The following is a 23,082-nucleotide window of genomic DNA, read 5'->3' on the forward strand; positions in this document are numbered from 1 at the left end:
TATTGCAAATAATTTACCCTGCAAAGTAATTATCAATGCTCTGCTCAATATGTAAAGTGTGCACTTCAGGTGGCTTGCTTAATTTGCTCTGGGTGGCTATCATTTGAGTGTGGATTTTAGCTGTGGTAACCGTGGCGGTTTCTAATAGAGAAGGCATCAGGAGGGAGTGTGAAGTGAGGATGAAGTGCCGCCGTTGACTTTTTGCAAGGGAAGGTCAACAATAATGGAAGAACAATTTAAACAAATTCATTTAGACAACTCTCCAGGCACTGTACAGTAGGTTGCTGGAAAATCTGTATTTTCCCAGCCATTTACTATATTTTAATATCATTATCTGTAATTACTTTGTCGGCTGAGGTTTAAGAGATTTAAATTAATTTGGGTATCACCGACTCAAAGCAATCTCTTTTTCTGATTTCCTTGTATTTAAATCGGCAGGAATAATAGGCTACAGCAGACAAATAAGTATGTGTATGCACACTCTGTGTCAAAGTATGTGTGTGTGGAAAAAGAGGCTAACTGTGAGCGGTATACAGCCCGTGTTACGAGTTGATTATGTATCCAGAAACCTGGCTGCTGCACAGCATGGCACAATCACAATGGAGGGTGATAATTTAATTGTGCTAAACGGTGGATTCCGTGTCAATGCTCCTCCAGCTGGGAGCTGTCAGGTAGTAATATCTCATTATGGCAGGTGAAGAACCCAGAAGAACCCTACCACGACACCTGTTAGAACAGGAGGAACCCCTGAAGGGAAACACACAGATGATTTTCTCTCTCTCACACACACACACACACATATGGTTCGCAAACACACGGTTTAAAGCCCCTGAACTATTTCCTTTAGCTACGTCTTCTTCACTTTAAAAGAAAACTACTGATTATACAATTTATTTTCAAGGTTATTGCTTTTGTTTGGAAAATGATTTAATTAAACAGTCTCACATTTAATTTGTATTTTTTTTACTATTTAACAAGTGCTTAGTTGGTACACATATTTAATAGCTCCCACTGTACAATACAGTGACAAACAGACAGCACAGAATAGCACCTTTACTAATTGGCTCTATTGAAAGATCACGCAGTCAGTCCGACATCTCAATTCTTCTTTTTTATGCTTGAAGGCAGTTGGCAAATTTAAACACTTACATTTAGCTTTATGTGAATAAACTGATTTTGTATGTCTTATGTTTTTTTTTTTTTTGCATAAACACCGTTATCTGTGCATGCTTGAATGTAGATGGATGTTGTGCATTGAGTAGCTACTGACACTGTCACACATCTAACTATAAAGCAAGGAATCTCTGTATGTATAGACCCATGTGTGGGACCCGAGGACGTGCAGTGTCGAAGTTGGTGCAATCGGTTAAATTAAATAAATATTAATAAACTTTGAATACACAGGCGACCAGAACTCTGGCCAGCAGCGGGGATGGGGCTTCATGGTTCTGCAGTCGAAAATGTTCACAGCTAGAGTTTTTGCAAGATTTTGCAAGTTTTCACAATTTGCGGGTTACCCTCCAGACACAACCAAGTTACAGGCCGTGGCTCATTTCCTGCAGGCTGCAGTTAATTTTTCCTGTTGGATGCTCGATATACTAACGTTAAAACCAAACTCTTCTTCACTCCCCTGGACTCCCATCCTGGAGCGATGAGCGGTTCTCGGCCGTGTCGCGAGTTGGGAAACTCTTGCGAGATGGTTAATGTTAGGCGTGGTGATGTTACGTGCTGTGTCGAGGCTTCGGAGCGTGTGTCGAGGTTTTCTGTGAAGTGTGTATCGAGGCTTTTATCGTCTAAGACCAATGACGTAATTGAAGACGCCCGAAGCTGAAAAACACAGTCAAGAAATTATTGTTCCTAAATAAAAAAGGAATAAAGTCCCCTCTATCATTTTCCTATAGTTACACATTCACTGCCCTCTGCCAAGTTAAACCACTGTCTTACATCTGTCATATATCTGCTCTCTCCCACTTTGACCAACCCGTGGTTTTGTGTGCACATGAAGCCCAGATGAACCCATGTGAAATGAACCGATTTGCTGGAGAGCTTCAATGCTTCATGAAGCTTAATCTCGCCATCACCAGTTAGGCATTGATCTCAAATATTTAAAGGGACTCTTTGGAAGAATCAGAAATGCTTGTAAACAGCGACACCTGTGGCCGTTAAGTCAACGAAAGTCAGCGTCGGGCTCGCGCTTGCTCGCTTTAGATAGACTAGAACGAGCATCGCTCAAAACAGTGAGGCGACACACGTCAGCTAAAACCACAATATCACTCTATACTTCACCTGCTTGGCAGTAATGTTAGCTGACCAGACGGAGGTCTCTCCATGAATCACTGCTGATCCTAGTGTTGGCTTTTCCTGCCTCAGCCTCTCAACCGCGGCCAGTCAGAGGCGATAACGTTTCTCGCTGCGGAGCCCCGTCACTTCACAAGAAACGGAAAACCTCTGTTGGTCTGGAGGAGCTGCAGCAGTTATTGCTGCAAAAACGTCCACTGTACATTCACTAAATATTCTCAGAGCTAGACTAACTCTTCTGCAGTGTGTAGTGTGCGCGCATGCACGTGAGGTGGAGCGAGCTGAGTGAAGGCAAGCAGGCAGAGGAGCAGAGTACAGCAGAGACTTCGGCCCTGGAGACCGAAGCTACGGTCTCCCCCGCGTACTACGACCGCGGCCAACACTGTTTTGCAAGACGGGCTTCACTAGATATAACTTTGCGGTTTTGGTGCTTCCGTGTAGTTTGTGTTGGAGTATTGTCTGAACAGCGTAGCCACACGCGCGAGCGCGCATGGGACACCGACCCGGGTGATTTATACGTGTAAGAAGTTACAAACAGTCCATTTAAGGTTAGGCATTGACCTTGAATAGTTAAGCTTAGGATTGGTCATCAGCCAGCGGTTCTCGCGAGAGTTCTTTTGCAGGCTTCAGATCAGATTTCGTAATTTGCGGGTTACCTTTTAGACACGACCGTGGATCTCACAACGCTGGAAGCAGCACTTCCGGGTGCCAAGCAATTGCTCCGATGAGCATGTGTTCCGAACAGCCACGCCCCCTGACTACACGGCCGGTTCCAAACAAGCACGCGCTCTGAACGGGCACTCTTAGCTAGCAGTAACGTCATCTCTGTTAAAGTGGGGATTAAACCGTTAACCTTAGCAAGAAATAATGCTCGTAATGGTGTAAAAGAATCAGACATGGAGCTGCGATGTTGTTGAGTGATAGCAGCTGTTACAGCCTCTCTAGTTTAAACGTTGTCATGACAGCTAATATTAGATAACTAGTATGAATGTAGCTAGCTAGCTAAATCAGTCAGTTTGGCTTGTAACTTTGACAGGCCATATCATTGAGTCCTTCCAGTTATTACCAGAGCCATTAATAAATTGATCTGTTTAGCAATAATAGTTTGGTCATGTATCATGGTCTAACTATTTTGGGGCTTGAGTTGAGCTATATGCAGCTGCTGCTAGACATAGCCATGATCTGTGTGGAGACTAATAACAAGGGACATGCACATTTAAATATAAAACATTAGTCAACATCTCAATATGTTTTTTTTTATTTTGTGGAAGCATTTTTCAGTCAAAGGTGAAACAACACAGATATGCTGGGTTATAGTGGGACTTGGCATGTCTGCCTGTTAACTTTAATAGCAGTGTGGCACCAAAGTCTGGCACCAATGTTACATTTGAATCTGTTATTGCATGCTCTCACATTCCCTTTTTTGTGTTTAATAATTGATTTGATTTTCTCTCCTGTTGTCTGTTGATAACATGTGAAGAAAGAAGGTGTAATATCCCTCCCCCTGTTGGGACTTGGGATCAAAAACTTGAAGGTGCAAGACATCAGTAGTGGGCATGTGGGCGGGTTGGAGAGGCGGGGGGGGAGATGGTGTGGAGTTACTTATCACCATTGTCTATAAAAGGTAAACAGTGTGACAGAGCAGATACAGCGGGTGAAAGTCAGTCGGACCCTTTTACGATGAAAGGGGAAATGGGATAGCCGAGGACACATGGCCCCCTCGGTCACAAGATGAGCGGCGCACAACACTGCTCCTCTAATACTCGCCAATTAAGCAGAGGTTGTTTTGCACGATGATGAAACATTATCGCAGGGAACAATTCATGACTCAAAGCATTCCAAGGCCATATGAGCCCGCGGCTGGAGAACTTAAGTCCTAATCCTTCAAATGTGCGCAATATTGTCAGCTATATATAGGCCGGTTCTCTTTTCTAACCGACCCTCCGCCGTCTCTGCTTCAAGTCTTCAAAGTCACTGGGGCTTTGTCTTTCAGAAAGTAGGCAGCATTTCACTTATTGATTACTACTGTTTATTAGTTGTCTATTGTTATTGTGTAATCAAGCATGAGGGAGGGCAGCTTGTCAAGGATTTATGAGCTACCCCTTCAGTTCACCATATTTAGTATGTTAAAGCACATTTTGGGCTTATTTTCCAGAGAAATTGGTTCAATTATTAATGTGGGTAAAGTTATTTCAACAACACCAGAATACACTGTAGTTGTACAAACGGCTGTTTTGCTGATTTTATTTTGCCAGGCTGTAAACAGCGAAGTTTTATGAGAGAAAATATGATCAAATTTTACATGCATCGGTAGTACCCACATTCAGCTCCTTATTTTGCTCCTCATCAGATGTCTTTGTTGTGTCTATGCTGATCTATCGCACACAAACCCCTTTAGATCTCAGCGCTGTGTGATCCCGCACCAAATGTGAGAAATACCGAACGGTTGCCCTCAGATATTTTCAGAGAATTACTGCCACACTTCCCCTTTTCCCTTTCAATAATACGAGGCAGTATTGTATGGGGCTTGTCGGAGGTGGGGGTGGGGCAGAGGGGGTTCTCCGCACTCTTAAGCTGCCTGAGCGCAGCCCTCCCAGCACTGCTAATAAATTATTAACTCCTGCTGACAAATACTGTTATGGAGCCTGCCGCAGATCTGTTGCATTCTTTAACAAGATTGCTGTAGACACATGTTACAGGAGGATGGAGTCTCTCCCTCTCTCCTTTTCTCTCTCTCTCGCTCTCTCTATCCCCTTCTCTCGCTCACGCCTCAGCAGTTTGACTGATGGCTGGAGACCAAAGTAAAAGTGCCTGAGAGACTGAATATTTTAGTGGTAAAATAATACCACTTGATTTACTGTGTAATACAAAAGCAGTGCTTTGTTTCATTCTCACACTCCATTGAGGACGAGGTGCTTGTTGCTCCCGAGGCTTGAGCTTTTTGGGTGCATGAATAAAAAATACATCAGAATCTACAGTACGAGCCCGACCCGCTCCCACCTCGCACACACACACACACACACACACACACGCACGCCTCCCCCTTACAACCCCACTACTGCCCCCTCTACATGCATGCTCTGAACTTTGCTCTGACTTTTGATTTTCAATTAACAGTACCCAATTTTGAGATCACTTTCTATTTGATATAATTACAGGAAACAATTTAATGGCTGATTAAAATTGAGGGCTGAGTCCCACTAAAGACCCAGCTGACAACACATCGAGGCACAGAGGCTAAAAGACAGAAGGAGAGACAGGCAGACAGACAGGCACAGGTCTCACTCTCCTGCCTTTGCCATCTACCTGACTGACTGGTTCTGTTTGTACAGCTGCTGAGACACATAAGATTAACTTAGGCTACCATTGTTTAGGTCCGCCTTCACTACCCAGGTTGATCTGTGACTATGTGCCAGTGTGTGTGTGTGAGTGAATGAGCGTTAAAGAGAGTGTGGTAATGCATAGTGGCTGTTTTATTTGGATATAGCAGTGCAAATTTCTGAAATATAATTTAATACAGAATTATGTCTAATCTGCTTTCAGCATTAATTCCGTCGAGTCTGCTTACTGCTTTGAAGATTAAAACGAAACATGGTGACTAGGGATGTACCGATACCAGATATCAGGTCGATACTGACTCAAATAGCTGGATCACATATCGGTGACAATGGCGCCGATCTATTCATTTCAATTCTATGTTTATATACTATTTACATTATATACTGTAATTGATTCCTGTTTAAGTTTTGACCAATTTGTTGCTGCTTTAAAAAGGTTTACACTTGAATTGATTTTTTACGAAGTTGCTGGTGTACGATTTATTATTTTAATGATAAATAACAATTCACTAAATTTATATCTATGTATTTATTTGTTCCATTTTGTTTTACAAAGTTAGGAAAGCAATGTTTAAGTCAAGCCTGATGTTGCCTTACACATACAGGAATGATCCCAGTCACTTCCACACAGTGAGGCCTACAGTTTGTTAATTAAACACTGGTATCGGATCGGTAGTCTGTATCAGCCAATACGCAAAGCCCAGGTATCACCATTGGGACTGAAAAGTTGGATCGGTACATCCCTAAAGGTCTGCTCTAACTCTTCTAAATCAAGACTGAAAACAATTCTGCTATTTATTATGGAATTGCAACTGTACTTTAACAGTCTTTTATTATTGAATCTCTCACTATCGCATTTGATTTCATTTTATATTTCATATTTTTCAAATTGTTTTGTATTTTCCTTCATATTTTCCGTCTGTTAAAAGTCGCTTCATGCCTTTTGTAAAGCACTTTGAATTGCCTCTGTTTTTGAGAGGTGCTACACAAATAATCCTGCCTAGAATATCTGCAGACAATATCAATTCAGCAACGTGTGTACACAGACAATACACCTCATTTGACAGACTTCCTTGTGTACCAACCAAGAACTATTACACCCAAAGACCTTGCTCATAAACGCCCTTTTTAAATGGAACATATCTTTCCCGATCTCTCAGTGCCTGACTCTCAGCAGAAAGCGCAAGGACACCATCGCACCACAGCACTGCCTCAACCTTGAGAGTCCCCCCCTCTCTTAAACCCCCCAGGCAAACTGAGGGTGGAACTAAAGTGCTGTCACACTGACCCCTGTGGATAGAGCAGGAGAACGGGGCAGATGGTGATCAGTGATCAAATGTAGTACAAGAAGGACCCTGAGCATTTTGTCACATACAAACATACCTTCACAGCCCCAATTTGCCTTTCTTCTTCCTCTCTCTCACACACACACACACACACACACACACACTCATCCTCTAGAGAAGATTGAGCCCTAAGTAGTCACATCCTAGTTGTAATGGTCAACGTCCTGTAGTTGAGAAAAATAAGCAGAACAACAGCTCAGGGAAAAGCGGATTAGGAGTTAAATATGCTCCAGCTCCTTCTCTCCACTTCACATCAGTAGGAAGGCCATATTATCCCCTTTTTAATTTAATACCAAATGCATAATTAGATTTGCTTGGCACAGTGTTTAATTTCATTCATTGTAGCACACAGCATGAGTGCGGCCTCATTAATTCTGAGAAAAGGCGGAATTGGTTGTATAAATTCTGCACCAAAACGAGTTGGGTTGTAAAAAGGGGGAAAAAAAAGAAAATAAATTAGAATTAACATGAGTTTCCTTTTGCACCTGATATGTCAAGTACAATCTTCACTGTAATATTCATGAAAGCATATGACAGATTTGTGAATTTAGTCCTCCACTGTTAGCTTTTGATTTTTTAAGCTGCTTAAGTAGGATTTGTTGGCCTGAGGGAACACTGTCACACCAAAATGTTAATAATTTCCTAATTTGACGAGTGGAAACAAAAGGAGACGAGGCTGTTTTTTGTGTGTATTTGATTGCATCGGCATGAAATCAGCTCGCACAGAGAAAATGATAAGATGGTTGAAGGACAAAATCAATTAACGTAGAAATAAAAAGAGAATATTATCAGAGGAAAAAAAGCAACCTTGCTTTACATCTCTGTGTACCGGGACTTAACTTATTTGTGAGGAGGCTTTTTACCTTTTATCTAGATGGCAGTCCCATTGCCTGGCTGACCTACTGCCTGAGTAACTGTCTTGGGGTTTGGGCCAAGACCCAAGCAGGCACAGTTCCAGCCCTAGATCAAGCCATCCATCTGCATTAAACAAAGGATTAGGGACCCCACTGCCTGTTCCAAACTCCACAGGCCAGAGCAGCTACAGGCAACAGTTCAATCAATGCAGCATTATCAGCTCAGGTGCACCACGTATAATCCACAGCCATGCACAATCACTTGAACGTAACCGCCAGTCGTCCATGAAATACTCGAGCATTCTTTTCATGTGTTGTTGATGTTCCTTGTACGATATAATTCCTTTTTCTTGACTCTTTTCTTCTTTTTCCTGCTCCACAGCAGAGTCATGTCTTCCAAGCAAGCCACGTCTCCTTTCGCCTCCGTGGTCGATGGGGACGATGCCATGAGTCAGGAGCACTTGTCTTGGGAGAAAGAGGAGAGCGCCGAGGCCCACGGCACGCCACAGCTGCCCCTGCACAGCCTGCTCCACGGAAAAGCCCATCCAGATGAAATGCAGCCGCTCAGCAGCGTGCCGCCAGAGAGTGACTGGGACAGCCTGGTGTCAGCCCAGCAGCGCATGGTGAGACATGTCAATATATTACATACATACATACATAAACCTTTTTCATTCTAATTTGATGCCTCTGTGGTAAGAATGGAATAAAAGGAAACAGAATAGATGTAGAGATAAGAGAAGCATAAATGATGAAGTAAAAGTTTATTTTTATAGAAAACTTAGAAAAGATGGGTGCTCTACAGTTGTAGCGTCGGCTGATTTGACCACGGAGATAGGAGTGACGGCTGGCTTGACTGCACGTTACCATAATACAATAACGTTAGCTGTCCATGACAGAGTTAGCATGCAGCTTTAGCCATGATATTTTTCTGGCAATGTGTGAAACCCAAAGTGTTTCCATACTTTACTGTATGTGTAGTGTTTGCCATGTTGGATTTAACATGTGAGGGTGCAGGTCGTATCCATGTGGAACCTCTGCCGTTTTCTACTTCGACTTGTACTACTGCGGCCGACTGCGGTTTGTTTTGGTGACAGATATGGAACGGATATGACGTCCCGTTACTCAGACTACAATAATAAAAGTGATAACTTCCATCTACCACCGCATAGACTCAAACGAAGCAAATATATCGATTCTGGCATTAAAAAATAAATTTCAAAATCGTAAAAAGAATAAATAAATCGCGATACATAAATGAATCGATTTTTTTCTTTTCTTTTTTTTTTTTCAATGCCTATTCAACTTCTTGGCTCAGCAGTCTCCTATTGTTCCTGGCTTGTATAAAGAAGCTCAGCTGATATTTTATCCCTATAACTCCATCCCCATGGTTCCCTAATGCTGTGAAACCTCTGAGATAGTGGGCTCTAAACCATCAGCTATAATTAGGTTAAACAAATGCCCTTCTAACTCTCCCTTTAATAATGTGAATGGCTCATAAAATTGCATCATGACCGATGGAAGGCCACGATGCATTCTTCCATCCATCCATTAATTGTAACCGCTTATCCTATTCAGGGTCGCGACGATGCATTCTTGTTGCTATTAAAGAAACATGTCTTGTCCTCGGTGCACGCGTGTTGTTTTTCTCGCTGTGTATAAGCCACATCTGCAGCCAGACCCCAGACGCTGTACATTCTAAGTGCGGAGCTGCTTTGATGTGAGCGGAGCGAAGAAGAGCACAGGCACTTGTGGGCTATAGACACGGGAGGCAGGTGGTTGTCTGTGACAGACGGGTCTGTGGTAAAGAGACCCTGAGGGCCTCTGAAGTAGCTCTGCAGTTGGCCACTGAGACCCTCAACACCTCAGCATTGCAGCACGCGACACACACACACAAACAGACACATGAATAGCCTCTGTAGCCGCCTGCTCCTCGCGATGCTGACAGTGTAAGGAATTGACAGGCAAAGGATTGCTCAGGTGTTGTCTTCATCTGTGGCACATTACGGGATGTCAGCAACAGGATTTTAGCAAGTTTTATGACAAACAAACACAAAGGAGAAGTTTATAAATACCTTTAATAAATATCTAACTGATCAATTATAAAATCTATAATACTACTAATGAATATTTGTATAGCATCTCTGTAAAATAGTGTTTACTAGGGGTGGGAATCACCAGAGGCCCCATGATACGATATTATCACGATATTTAAGTCATAATGCAATCTTATTGCGATTTTAGTATTGCGATAAGATATATTGCGTTTCATGACCTTTTATCAACTGCAAATTATGCAGTTTGTCAACATCTGTTTTATCTAATAAGATACAGTTTGCACTCCGTTCATCTAAGAGTTTTGATTCACATATCTTGAGGTCAGAGGTCAAGGGACCCCTTTTAAAATTGGCTGTGCCAGTTTTACCTCCGCAAAATTTTGTGTAACTTTGCAGCATTATTTAGCATTCTTTCCGACAAGCTAACATGACAATCCATTTCTCAAGTTTTCTAGTTTCATATGATACCAGTATCTTCGGGCCGTCAGATTGTTAAGAGGTTAATAGTTTATATACTAAAAGATTGATAACTTACGTCAGTGTATCGATACAATATTGACACGCAAAATATCGTGATACTGTGCTGTATCAATTTTTTCCCCACTCCTAGTGTTTACAAAGTATTTACAAAAATGGCAACAAAATGAAAGTGAAGTCATATCAGTCCTAAATGATGGAAAAAATCTGATTAAAAACAAAAAAAACAAACAAACAAAAATCTTGATTCATTCTCACTTCACTCAGAGTAAGTGTGAGAAAGGACGCAGAAAGAGAGGAAGGGTAAAATGGAGGACGAGATGGAGAGAAGAAAAGGGAAAGGCATAAGGCGAAAGGAATGAGAGTGTTGCCTTTGCTGATTACCTGACTCCACTGCTGTGCCATGCGTCTGTGTGGGCTGTGCCCTGAACCTGCGCCAGCTGATTAACCCAGCACTGCTCCACTCCCCTCAAGCACTCTCCACTGTCTCTGCCACACTACATAATCATCCAACAGAGGGCTGGGAGGTGCAGAGTAGGCCGGTAGGTCGTGCCACCCTGGCGATTGGTACCAGACCACCCTACAGCACCGCTGCAACTCTGCCTGGAGCTCGACATGCAACGCGGGGATGGGAAATTGGCCCGGACAGCATTCCTGCCGGGTTTACCGTGTTCCTGACTTTTTTTTATTTAGGATTGTCAGTGGCTCCAGACATGGTTATATCATGTATTACACTCTGTTATCACACTGCTCCTGATTAAAGCTCACTTTTCCATGATAGGCGTGCAGGTACGGGTTGGATCCAGATTATTCCCTTCACTATGGGGCCCAAAGTTTAAATCAGAGCTAACTGTTCCCCCGTTAAAGGCTGCAAACTCCTGGCTGCTTAGCCACCTTCTGCTTTCTCAGACTCCACAAACCATAATTAACACCACCTCCTGTCAGACGCAACCCTCAGCCACGGTCTGTGTGCTGACTATACACTCCCATGTGTAGAGTATTCTCTCCCTCTCCCCCCCGCCTCCCTCAAGCTCTCTCCCATTCTTCTCCCCGTTTCCTTCATGTCTCTGTTTGTGCACAGGGAGCACTCAGCCAGTCAGCCAGAGACAGGACCCTTAGTTAAATACTAAACCATACACAGGTGGGACTGAAAAACAACAACAGCTCGAGACAGGACACAGATTTACGATGGCTCAAGGCACTCAGCTGAGAATAGGTCTCCACTAGAAAATGAACAAATTACACAGCAGTCACCCGAACACAAATGCACACTCAAAAGCAATTTGAGAAATTACAGTTGGGAGGTTTCTCTGTGTAGTCTCTGCAGATGAAAAGTAAAGAGCACATTATGGATATGCCCTATGAAAGTGTACCTCGTCATTACATCTCAGTTTTTCACTTGTCATATCTCATTTAGCAGCAACGCCGTCTCTGTTGAAGACACAGAAGCTGCTGTGTGAAAGCCAGAGAGGAGCTATTTGATATGGCCAAATCGGCCCACGAGCTGCAAAAATCTAGCAATCACTGCATTTGAATGAAAAGCCGTCAAGAAGCTCAATGGAGCCTTGACAGAACGCCGAGACACACTCATCATTTAATACAAATCCCATCCCTTGTTGCCACCCCTCCCAACTTTTGTTTGCCTTACAGGAATCTGACAGCAATAAAGTATGTTCCCTGTACTCCTTCCGGAACAATTCCACTTCCCCACACAAGCCGGAGGAGGGGGCCCGGGAGCGAAGCGACCTGCTGAGCGGATCAGCGTTTGGAACTCCGGAGCGCCGCAAAGGAAGCCTGGCAGACGTAGTGGACACGCTGAAGCAGAAGAAACTGGAGGAGATGACAAAGACAGAGCAAGACGGTATGAGTCCCTGTGTGTGTATGTCTGGGCGTTTTTCCTCCTAAGTACGCCTGATCTTCCCAAATTTCCCCCCCTTTCTCTCTCATAATTTTCTAGCTTCCTGACTGTCCGCCTCTTTTCCTCTTGTATCTCTCCGTCTCATACACTCATGCGGGCGCACACAAGCTGGGAATACTGACGTTACAGTGTTTCCAGTTTGTTCTGAACCTCTTCCAACGTGACAAAGACTGCGTGGCACAGCACCTCAGCACAAGTGTGGTCTTCTTCCGTGCCAAGGCAAACTCTTTGACTATAAAACTCATAGTGCTGACCTGATGCCAGGAACATTACCTCTTTTTCATTTTGCTACACAGAAACACTTTTCACTCAGCGCAGTTATTCATCAAAGTTTGCTTCTCACAAACAACCCTTCTTCACATCCTATTCAACACACCATGAATATGAAAAAAAATTATTTTCTCTGATAAGACTGTTAGGTTGATGCCGTATTTGCACCCCGTTTCACCCTGCTCAGCTCTCCCTCCCACAGCCTGCAGTCTATCAAGAGTATGGCGGAAAACAAATATTTGAAAGAGCTGCTGAAACACATCCCCCTTCTTAATTAGGGCTGTAGTAATATAACTACATCCAATCAAATGTGAAACCCCCTTGGGAATGCATGTGTCTCATTTAGTGTCTGGGGAGCTCTTAGCTTAAGCACTTCATCAGACGAATAAATTAGACCTCTGTTAGCCTAAAAATAATTTGCCACTTCTTTTTTAAGTGTTCGTTTGGTGATCTTTGTATCAGAGCATCACAGGCCTCTCACCGGGTAATCATTCAGCCACGTCCTGATATGCGGAGTGACGTCATTTAGGTAATAACAGACAGAACAATCAGTCCTTATTTACCTGAACACCTGTGATTTAGAGATCATTTCGAAAACTGAAAAGTTTGGATTATTGAAATGGATCTAAATGACCAACAAATGACAAGAGGAAAAAAACATAATACTCATAATACAGCAGATACATTGGCCTCTGTTTTCATGTTTTCCCCGTGTTCATGGAGGTTTCTTCATCGAGTTCATCGAGTTTTCTGACACACCAACAGACATGAATATTAGGAATATGCAGTATTCTTGCTACTGGCCTTAGATCTGGAGCTGATACCTGAGAACGCACAAGAATGTCGCCCCACAGCACCTTACAGGACAAATTCTGTCTGTTATACATCTTTGTTTTCCCCTAAGCTTAACCTATATTTCTTATGTGTCTAGTTTCTGGCTGTTTCAGAGTTGATTTTCAGGGCAAGATTGTCAGCGCTCTCGGTAGCGACGGCGGGCGTTATGGTAATGAGCCCCAGCTGGTGAAGGCTGGTTGTTGCAGTAATTTAAATGGTCAAGTGCAGCTTGTAATCCAGGGCCGTATGTTAACGCAGGGAGGAGAGGGTGCTTTAGAGTGCCATACAGCTGTTTTAATCTCCTGTTAATAATAGAAACTTGGTCTGCCTCATGCGCCGTGTATCATCACCACCTAAATAAACTCCCTTGTTGAAGGAAATTAGTTTCTGAGCGGGGAACACAGCAGAAGACAAGAGCCTCACAAAGTTCAGTATGCTGTCCCCAAGCTGCAGGAACTGAGAGATACTCTGTTCTTGAGAGCACTTGAGGAAGCTTCAGCGGTGATGATCAGTGATTACTGTAAAATGGAGGGAGAGGGACTCTTAGAAAACGCCAAAGGAAAACCTCGCAGAAACCGTGGAGAAATCATAATCGTGTGTCTTTGTTTATGCAGAGAGACACTGTTGGAAATTGAAAAGGGCAGGATTAACCGATTAAAGAACCAAAGAAGCCATTTGTTGTCTTAATGATGCTGCTAATGTGGCGCAAGCAACAGATGAGCTAAATATATCGCTTATCTAAGCATGACAACTGTTGTGTCTAATTCTGCTGCTTCGGTGCCTGCCTGGTCGGGATCACGAGGTCCTCGGAGACTCTTTACCATCTGCTACCATTCTTCTCTGGGCTTCCTTGTCTGGTCAAGATAGTTCATTGTACTGATGGACTGTGGATGAACGTGGTGACCTCAAGTGTAGAGGGAAAACAAATGGTCTGTGATACACTTTTTACACAGTACATTGCTCATATGTGGAACATGAAATCCCACCTAAAGTGATGTTAACACTGGAGGAAGCCTCCTGGACATGGGATCCAAATATTGTTGACCACCTTTATTAGCTGTTCCGGTGCTTCTTACTGTTGAGTTTTTTAGATGCAATTTTTTTTTTTTTATGCTGGGAGAACCACAAATTAAATTCCTGTCACCTCCATTTTAGCGGTAGCTGATATCTACGAAAATGGAATATAATATTAATAAGTATGTTTTCTTTAGTGTATAATCACCTGAAACTAAGAATCGTTGTGTTTTCGTTACCTTAGAATGAGCCGTTTATATTTACATAGGGGGCATGTTGCACCGCCATGTTTCTACAGTAGCCCAGAACGGACAAACCAAACATTGTTAAATTATCCTGCTTGGACCGGAGTCGATAACGTTTCTACCTCCCGTCGCCGCCGCTCTCTCTCTCTTGCTTCACTATTCACTTCCCACCTACGCACACACTTTACGCACTGGCTCTGCTCCAAATGGCTATAGAGAGGCCAGTCGCGTTTTCGCGTCAGCCACCGTAGCTCTCCAACATGCTTGGCACATAGAAAAGGCTTCATTTGGTTGCAATCTCTTTACCTCACTGCTAGATAATGCCAGATCCTACACACTGGACCTTTAAGAACTGGTGGAAAAAAAGGTTTTGCCAGGATAATCTTTCTAAATTACTTAAAAAAATTGTTAATCTGTGAAACAGAAGGAAGCATTCATGTTGTCTTCTAGGGGTGGGGGAAAAATCGACACTGCATAGTATCGTTCATTCGTTCGTCAATTTTTTGCTATATAAACTATTAACCTCTTATCGGACGCTATTCTGTCTTTCAGAGGTTGTAGCGGGCTCAGTAAATCGCAATATATCTTATCGCAATACTCAGCATATCACAAAATGTTTAAAATCGCAATAAGATCGTATCGTGACTTAAGTATCGTGATAATATCGTATCGTTTGGACTCTGTTGATTCCTACCCCAATTTTCTTCTATGTGAGTTAAATTTCGATAACTTGCTAACACACAATACATGTACCTTGTGTTTAGAGTGCATGGAGAAATTAAAACTCACCTGGAAGGAAACATGAATGCTTTTAGTCCTATATCATTCAAAGAAAAAATTATTGGCCACTTCCCTCATTGACCACGATGCCTTATAAACATTATAACAATAGAGGCGGTGCTCAGTATCTCCATCCTTCCATCTCTATATATTTGTACCCTTTCACCCTCTCTATCCTTCCACCCTTCCTCTCCATTTCTGGTCCTTAAAGTGCTTTAAGTGCTTGTGACTGTGCTAATGAATGAAAATGTCCTCCCAGCAGCGAGCACCGCATTTAGCTGAATAGTCACCTTTGCTGTAAAAGCTCTATTAGGCCCAGTTGCCAGCAGGGCTAACGATTGTGCCCCATGTTTATTTACTAGGTATTGTAAATGCATTATTTATGGATAAGTCTCCAGACAGCACTTGTCAAGAGTTAAAAATGTCAGTATAAAGTATTAGGGTGAAAAAGAAAAATAGCCACCATTATAAAAACCCCAAGGTGACCTTGATTTGATTCACATGCAATTAGAACAGTTTTATATAATGCACTAAAGTATGAATCAATACTGTGCAAGTCAACACAGAAAATACTTTGTGTGTTGAGTCTTTATGGTCGTCCCCCAAGACAAGGACGGGTAATTGGGTTTAAGCTTCCTGTCTTAGCTTTTAGGGATTTCCCTGGACTCAGTGTCTACTTGTTGAGTCCTTGCCAGTAAAACCAATACAGAAGTAGATGCAGTTATGTATCTTTTGTCATCTTTGTGTTATTGAATAGAGGTAGCCTCATTTTTTTAGCTGTGTTCAATAAGAATGCCTGTTTACCATTCAGTGTTACAGTTTCTTATTAGCTAAGTCAACCTTTTTCAACCATTTCATTATTGAAACTACAATAACGATGGTATCAGAATCAAGCAGCCGGTGAACAGGTGATGGTCTGAGGACATTTGACGCAGCTGTTAAACAGTGACAGTGGACACTTTTCACGTTACTATCTATAGCTATAATCTATAAATGCCAATCAAAATTTTCCAGCTCTAATTCAAGAAAAACAGACACTCAAGTCAAATATGTAATACTGAGGTGCAAAAAACTGACTTGGACAAGTCAGAGTGGATACAGTATGTGCTCAAGCAGAATACTCAACACCTGGAGCCCTTTGACAGAATCATGGCTAATTAGCTTAGCAAAGGGGAGCCATACCACCGCCATTCAGCCAAACTGCAACCCCCATTTAATCTCAGGTAGAAGGATATTTATTGGCTTCTGAGAAAAGAGTTCCCCCTATTACAGCGGCAGGTAACCTAACCATTGCTCGTGGCATAAAACTGCACAACATGGTGCACTAATTGTAATTGTGTTCGGGCACAGGGTTATACGTGTGAGTACTGTATGTGTTTCATCACTTAGACCTCTATTTCTCTCCTTTCGCCTGTACCACCTCTCCTCTATTTATAAATGTAATCCCCCCGGCGAGGATGTGTATTATCACTGTGTAATGACTGTGCAGTAGGTTGAGTGTGGGGGGAGTGATCAGCATTGTGTGCGTAGCCCCAGGTCATTATCCTCTATTACAACTGGCCATGTAATGAGATTCAGGGATGGGTGAAAGCTTTGGAAGAGAATAGGATCAGCTCTAAGCCCATGGTCTGATTAGCACTGATGAACTCTTGACTCTGTTGTAACACTGTCCCCCGTCAGTGTCACAGCCCCTGCTGACTCCTCATGGCGGCTCGCTGGAAATTGGCTGCAGGTGCTTAATAGCACCAACAGATCTCTCTTTAGAAATGTATTTAGTTTCAGTGTAGCGTTAAAAAAAAGAAATGTTTTCTAAAGGTATATAATAATTATATTCCAAAAAGCACCCCTTCCCTCCCCCCAAGCAGACTGATGGACCTTCTCCCCTCCTCTTTTAGCTCCCACCCTTCTCCCCTCTCTCCTCTCATCCCAGCTGCCATGTCATCTGGTTCTGCTTTATCCCACCTAATTAATAGGAATCTTTGTTATAATGATCTGAGCATGAGCCTCTGACTCTATGCATATGCAATGAGGCTGGAAATCCAGTTGCCTTGGTTGCAGATTTTGAGACGATCATCACACATAGCTCTACGCTGCCTCTCGCACCGAATGCAGCATCCTACCGGACAGCGTTAGTCCGGGACCCTCCTGGCAGGACACACACACACACACACTGGCCAAACATCAGTGAACATCTCTCCTGTGTTCTCACCTCCTTTTAATAATCTGTTGTTTATTCAACATGATTTCAGCAAGCTGCTTATCTTAACGCAAGTAATCTATTTGATCAAATCGCCGATATAGTTTTGTGTGTGTGCGCTTGCATATACAGTATGTGTCAGTGCGGGCCTTCCTGTGTGTGCATGTGTGTGTGTTCTCTCTTGGCCTGTGGCGTGGTGCACCAGCCCAGCGGAGCAGCGCTCTGGTCTGTCACTTTTGTTTGAATAGGTAATGTAGATCTGTTCAGGCTGAAGAGACATGAGCTGGAATCGCTTGTTAGGACACATGATCAAAAGCGGCTCTCTGCTCTCTGCCAATCAACCCTCTTGTCACCCTGTGAAGCAGACGTTAAATAGATTTTTCGGCTGTATGCCGCGGGCAGCCTGCCAGCCTGACATGTGAACTTTCACCAAAAAAAAAAAAAAGATACCCTGCCCCCTCGCTCCTCGCTAATCTCACTTTCCCATCCTCTTCCTTCGTGTCCAGTTCTTTCTTTTTCTCCTCCTCTTTTTCATGTTTTCCCTACCATCTCGACACTCGAACCTGATCCAGATCAACAATTTCCCTCCTCCTATGATTTTTGTCTCCCACCCCATCTTACTCTCCAGTGACAAGGTTGCTCCTCTGCCAGGCTGAGATCAGAGCCCAGGGCTAAATGGAGTGGCTGTATGAGGGGAATAGGGAGCACAGAGTGTCTGGTCCGCTGCTGAATTATGTATTTACTATCTGTTCCAAAACAGAGCCCTCACATAACACGGGCGCGTCCCCATAGGACTTGGGAGGCCGGCACAGGTTTCACTTTACACAAGCTAAGATATAGATTTTGTTGCTCCCTTTCAAAAAGGGGAACCCTTTCTGCTGTCTTGCTCATTCAGATGACAAAACAAGCAGCTGCTTCTTCAATGTGCCATTCTTTGCATTCAAGATCACCTTCCCCACTTCTCATATTCCGATTAGTCAACAGTAGCAACTGCTGCGGAGCATTCCAGGGGCCATCTTCCCGGGTTTCAGCTGTTGAGCGTGTCCCCCTGCGCCCATGCAGCACAAAACTCCCATTGTGATCCCGGCTTACTGGCTGCACAGGAACCCCTTGATAGGAGGAAACGGGTGTCTCTGAGAGACAAATCACAGCTAGGGTTGCACAGAGGCTCGCTTGTCTTTACACACTCACACACCCACACACTGGTTGTAGGTATGTCTCGTCAATGACATCACTGCTTGTGCAATTTGGGAAAATATTAACTTTTTTTGCCGTTAGGAAAAAACAATAGATTTGCCTCGAATGCTGTATGTGGGTGATTAGATCAGCACCAATTTGTAATGGCCTGACTGTTTTATGTGACCGCGCACTATTTGGAGGGGCACAGATATGGTGAAACGCTGACACATAAGAAGGCAGAAGCCCTCTAATGCTACTATATTTGTCATTGGGCCGTGAAGCCTAGAATTGGGAAGTAACAGCCTGGTTTTGCGGTTAAAAGAAACATGAAGAGGGACGAATACAGACAAACTGCATGCAGTCAGGACAGTGGAGGAGGAGGAGGGGCTGAGGCGGTCAAAAATGGGGAGAACAGGGGCTATTCCAAAATGGGATGGGGTGCAAAGGGAGGGCACATGTGTCCTGCTGTGTGTGTTTGTGTGTGTGTGTGTGTGTGAATGCCTGCAGTAGGGTTACACAGGGAGACTTGTGTGCCAGCTCAGTATCCCTGTCCTAGCTGTGGCATTCAGCTCCCAAGCATTCTCCACACATAACTTGACAAAAGAGCCGGTGTCATCTGACCAAGGATCAAAATAGTGCGAGTGTAACTCACACCCTGGGCACAGACAGCCTCTGTGGCCTGCTAATGATTTCAGAGCACATTGCAGGCTTGTTCTGGAAGTCAGACGTACGTCAGCCATCCGGCTAAGAGATCCGCCTTGACACAAACAAACATGACAACTGGTGTAGATGCAGCCTATTAACATATTTGCATTGTTTTTTCCCCCCCCGCAAACAGCAAGCATGTCACCAAACTTTGATGGTTGCCTTTTTGAACAAAGAGACTATTTAATCAGCAGCGATGAAACAGATGTTTCCTCCCACTCGATGCTTTTTCTTTCTCCTTGTTCAATAACATTACATGCGCCAGGAGATGAGATGAGGATGTCAGAAGAAACGAATAGAAATGTGTTTTATTGCACTCCAAAGCCTGAGTGCCAATGAGTATAATTATTTGACGAACGTCATGTCTCTTTGGAAGTACCTCCAGAATAATTTTTAAGTCTGCCCCGGTCGGGTGGTTAATATGCTTTAAGACCAAGTCGTCAATTTGACATCATGAAGTTCAATCTGTTAGTTGACGTTATTATTTGAAATAAGGATTAATGATTTGTTGAGGCGGCCTTTTTGCTATTCTTATCCCAATTAGCATAATATTGGAAAAAAGGAAATTGGGTCGTTTTACTACGCCCCCTACACACCTCATCTTCCTCTGTCCTCCTTCTTTGTCATTTTCCTCTGGGTGGGTGGCACTTTGCTCTACAAAGCTGATACTGTAAGCCTGTTGTTAACTTCCCCGTTGTGAGCTGGACCAATGAGCTCAGTCGCTCATGAGAAGCAAATTTCTCCATCTTTGCCCAGCAGGTCTCAGTCCGTATGGCTCTGTATCCCACAGAAAGGGAATGGGCCCATTTGAAAAGGAAAGTACAGCGTCTATTGTTGCTGAACCAACTTGAACAACAGCACATTGAGACACTTTGGGCACTGTGAGCAAATGAATGGGGACTTTCTAGGAGCTGGAATGCTTAACCTTTAGAAGTGCTATGGTTACTTCATCATTTCTTTATCCAGCGGCAAGGCAAAGAATCAGAATAGTACATTGTACAAACATTCATTTTTTTAAATTTTCTTTTTCTTTAAATTAATTCTAATTGTTCAGTAATTGTGTTGATCAAGCTTTAGTTCTGGTATGATGACACAATGTTAAGACCACAAAAAGATGTCTACTAATTCTTGAATAGTAAGAGTTTATATTAAAAAAATGGACTTTGGGTCTTACAGTCCAGTAAGCAGTGTGTGTGCATCCTGAACTCTGGCATCTTAGTAAACATAGTTGCCTGCGAGATTCAATAAACAACTTTAATTACTATTTGAAAATGAGCAATTGCAGAATTAGAAATGAATAATACCCTCTCTTTAAGTTTACGGTTTTTTTTTACCTCAAAATTTGTCGTTTATTTAAAGTGAAATTAGAATATAATATACAGTCTGGAGCATATTCACACACGCTTTAGTTAAATTCAACACATTTACAGAATGCCATATTACCAAACGTGCCGTATATCACTCATCTTATTCTTGTAATTTGTGCTTTTTTTAATATCTCATCTCATGGCTCAATCTCTGAAGCGCATCGCCGTCGTCCAGCGTTTATGATGAAATAAAGTTTCGACGTCTATACAAGACACTTGGCTTCACTGCAAATTGTAATGCATTCATGTGGATCCTATTAGTCTCTTTTTGTCCTTGTAGAGTCAGACACCCATTAATTTACTAAATCACACTGAACAGCCATGATCACAGTACTCACGCATTTTATTCACACGTCTATTAATTTAACATAGCTGAATAAATGTGAATGTTTTCGAGCATTGATTAGCAGGCAAGTTTATATCTGACAGTTAAATTGCAGGGTACCCCGAAAAAAATCTCTCCAATGCAAGGTACCCAGTAATTTAATTTCTGTGTGAAATTATTAGAATTTATTACAGTGTGTGGACCCTAATGATTACCGACATCAAATGGAAATTATAAATTGAAATCAAGTCCACATATTTCTCCTCGTAGTGTTCATCTTCACAAGCGCTGATTCCCTGATCAGCGTCGGCTGAAATTCCACAAGTAAATCTGCTTTTTCTTTCCAGTAAACCAAACACACTCTGACTATCACATCACTATATCTTTGTCTTTTTTTTCTCTCTTACTGCCTTTCTGTTTTGCTTTCCTGCTCTACTGCTATCTAGTTAAAACGATTCATAAACCAGTGTCGCACCAAGGCTTTATTAGGCTGATTATTATTAAATCAAATTTAAATTAATTGTTTGTGTTTTATCTTGCTGCATTTTAATAAATCATGTATTCAGTCTTCCTTAATTTATTCAAAGTAGCAATTGTTTGTTTCCCTGATGCATTGTATTGATAGCTGCGTTCAATAAATTCCCTCTGCTGCCCGAATTAAGACTTTAAAGCGAAGGAGGGGAGAGGAGAGGGAATGAAAAGTTAATTTTGCTATCCAAGCATTTAATGGTCCTAGTTCTTAAAAGTGACCTTGTGGGGTAGAGAGCAGAGCAGCACAGCAGCTCCTTCCAGATGCACACATGGCATCCATCGGGGGCACAATCACGCACAGTCCCAACACCTCAGGCTCGGACATATGTTGAGTTTTATTTCATTCTTCTGACATTAATCCTATTCACCAGCTGTTCTGCCAGCTGCCACTCTCCGGCTTAAGGGGAGATTGCAGTTTTGGGGGCTCTGAGTACTGGTTTATCTTGGCTCCTCATCTGCTCCTCACGAAGTTTTGATTGCATTTTTTTTCCCCTTGCCCTCCTCCTACTTCCAGGTTCCTTGAGTTGCGTACTTCCTTGCAATCTTTTCTCTCTTTCAACTTATTTGCTTTTGTTTTCCCCCCTCTCTAATTTGGGTAGATAAGGGATGTAATTTGACTTTGAATCATTGCTTTTTGTGGCCCGTGCCCTCTGCAAGGACTGCAAGTCTTCAGCAACATATGTTCAAAAAAATTCGCACATAATATTCATTACAAGCATTAATACCAAAGGCCCTCTCTGAGGAAGTGGTACAGAGATTGGTGAATGCACATAGCATCTCTCAGTATACAGCACACTAGCCTCTTATCTGCCCCTCAACTTCTCCCGCTCTTTCTCTCAAGAAAGCATTTGTAAGGAATCCCAGCGCTGAACGCTGCTCACCCTACAGTCATCTAACAGCATTTCTGTAGGATTACCCTGGACATGGCCTCAGCCTGTACAGTTATGATTATTGACATATTGGGTCTGACATATTTCACGTTTATGTGCATTGTCTGGAAGCATACTCAAGTGTTCTCAATGTCATTTCTGCTGAAGTACGGCCGGGCAGTCTGCGAGCAAGGGCCGCAATGAATTGATCATTGCTCACTGCTCACTTTAATAATTCAAGCCTGATTGCCACAGAGTGCCGCAGTAAAATGGATTGGGAGAGGTCACATGCTGCTCAGCTCAGGAGGTGAAGCCTCTCGGGGATGGTTAATTCATATATGCTTGATAGACACGTGTCCTATTTAGAGAGGTCAGCGTGCTGTGTGTGTATATGGCTTCTCAGAATGGCCAGGTCAACACTGTGGGATTAACACAGTGGTCAGTGCAGATAAAGGCGAAGGATAAGGTACAAGTTCTTGGT

At 42.9% G+C, this 23,082-nt stretch overlaps 1 protein-coding gene across 10 annotated transcripts in view; it reads left to right on the plus strand.

Annotated features, from left to right (window-relative positions):
* Positions 1-23,082, plus strand: part of sox6 (SRY-box transcription factor 6) — a 152,265-nt gene that overhangs the window by 46,633 nt on the left and 82,550 nt on the right. For 9 of the 10 annotated variants that reach the window (XM_074616692.1, XM_074616674.1, XM_074616702.1 and 6 more), the window contains 2 exons: positions 8,219-8,459; positions 12,018-12,228. In XM_074616692.1, the coding sequence (XP_074472793.1) occupies positions 8,219-8,459; positions 12,018-12,228 (452 nt within the window). The remainder of the gene's footprint in view (positions 1-8,218; positions 8,460-12,017; positions 12,229-23,082) is intronic. The other variant, XM_074616706.1, reaches the window with a different exon arrangement.

The sequence above is a fragment of the Sebastes fasciatus genome, chromosome 2 (genome assembly GCF_043250625.1).
Source record: "Sebastes fasciatus isolate fSebFas1 chromosome 2, fSebFas1.pri, whole genome shotgun sequence".
Lineage (NCBI taxonomy): Eukaryota > Metazoa > Chordata > Actinopteri > Perciformes > Sebastidae > Sebastes > Sebastes fasciatus.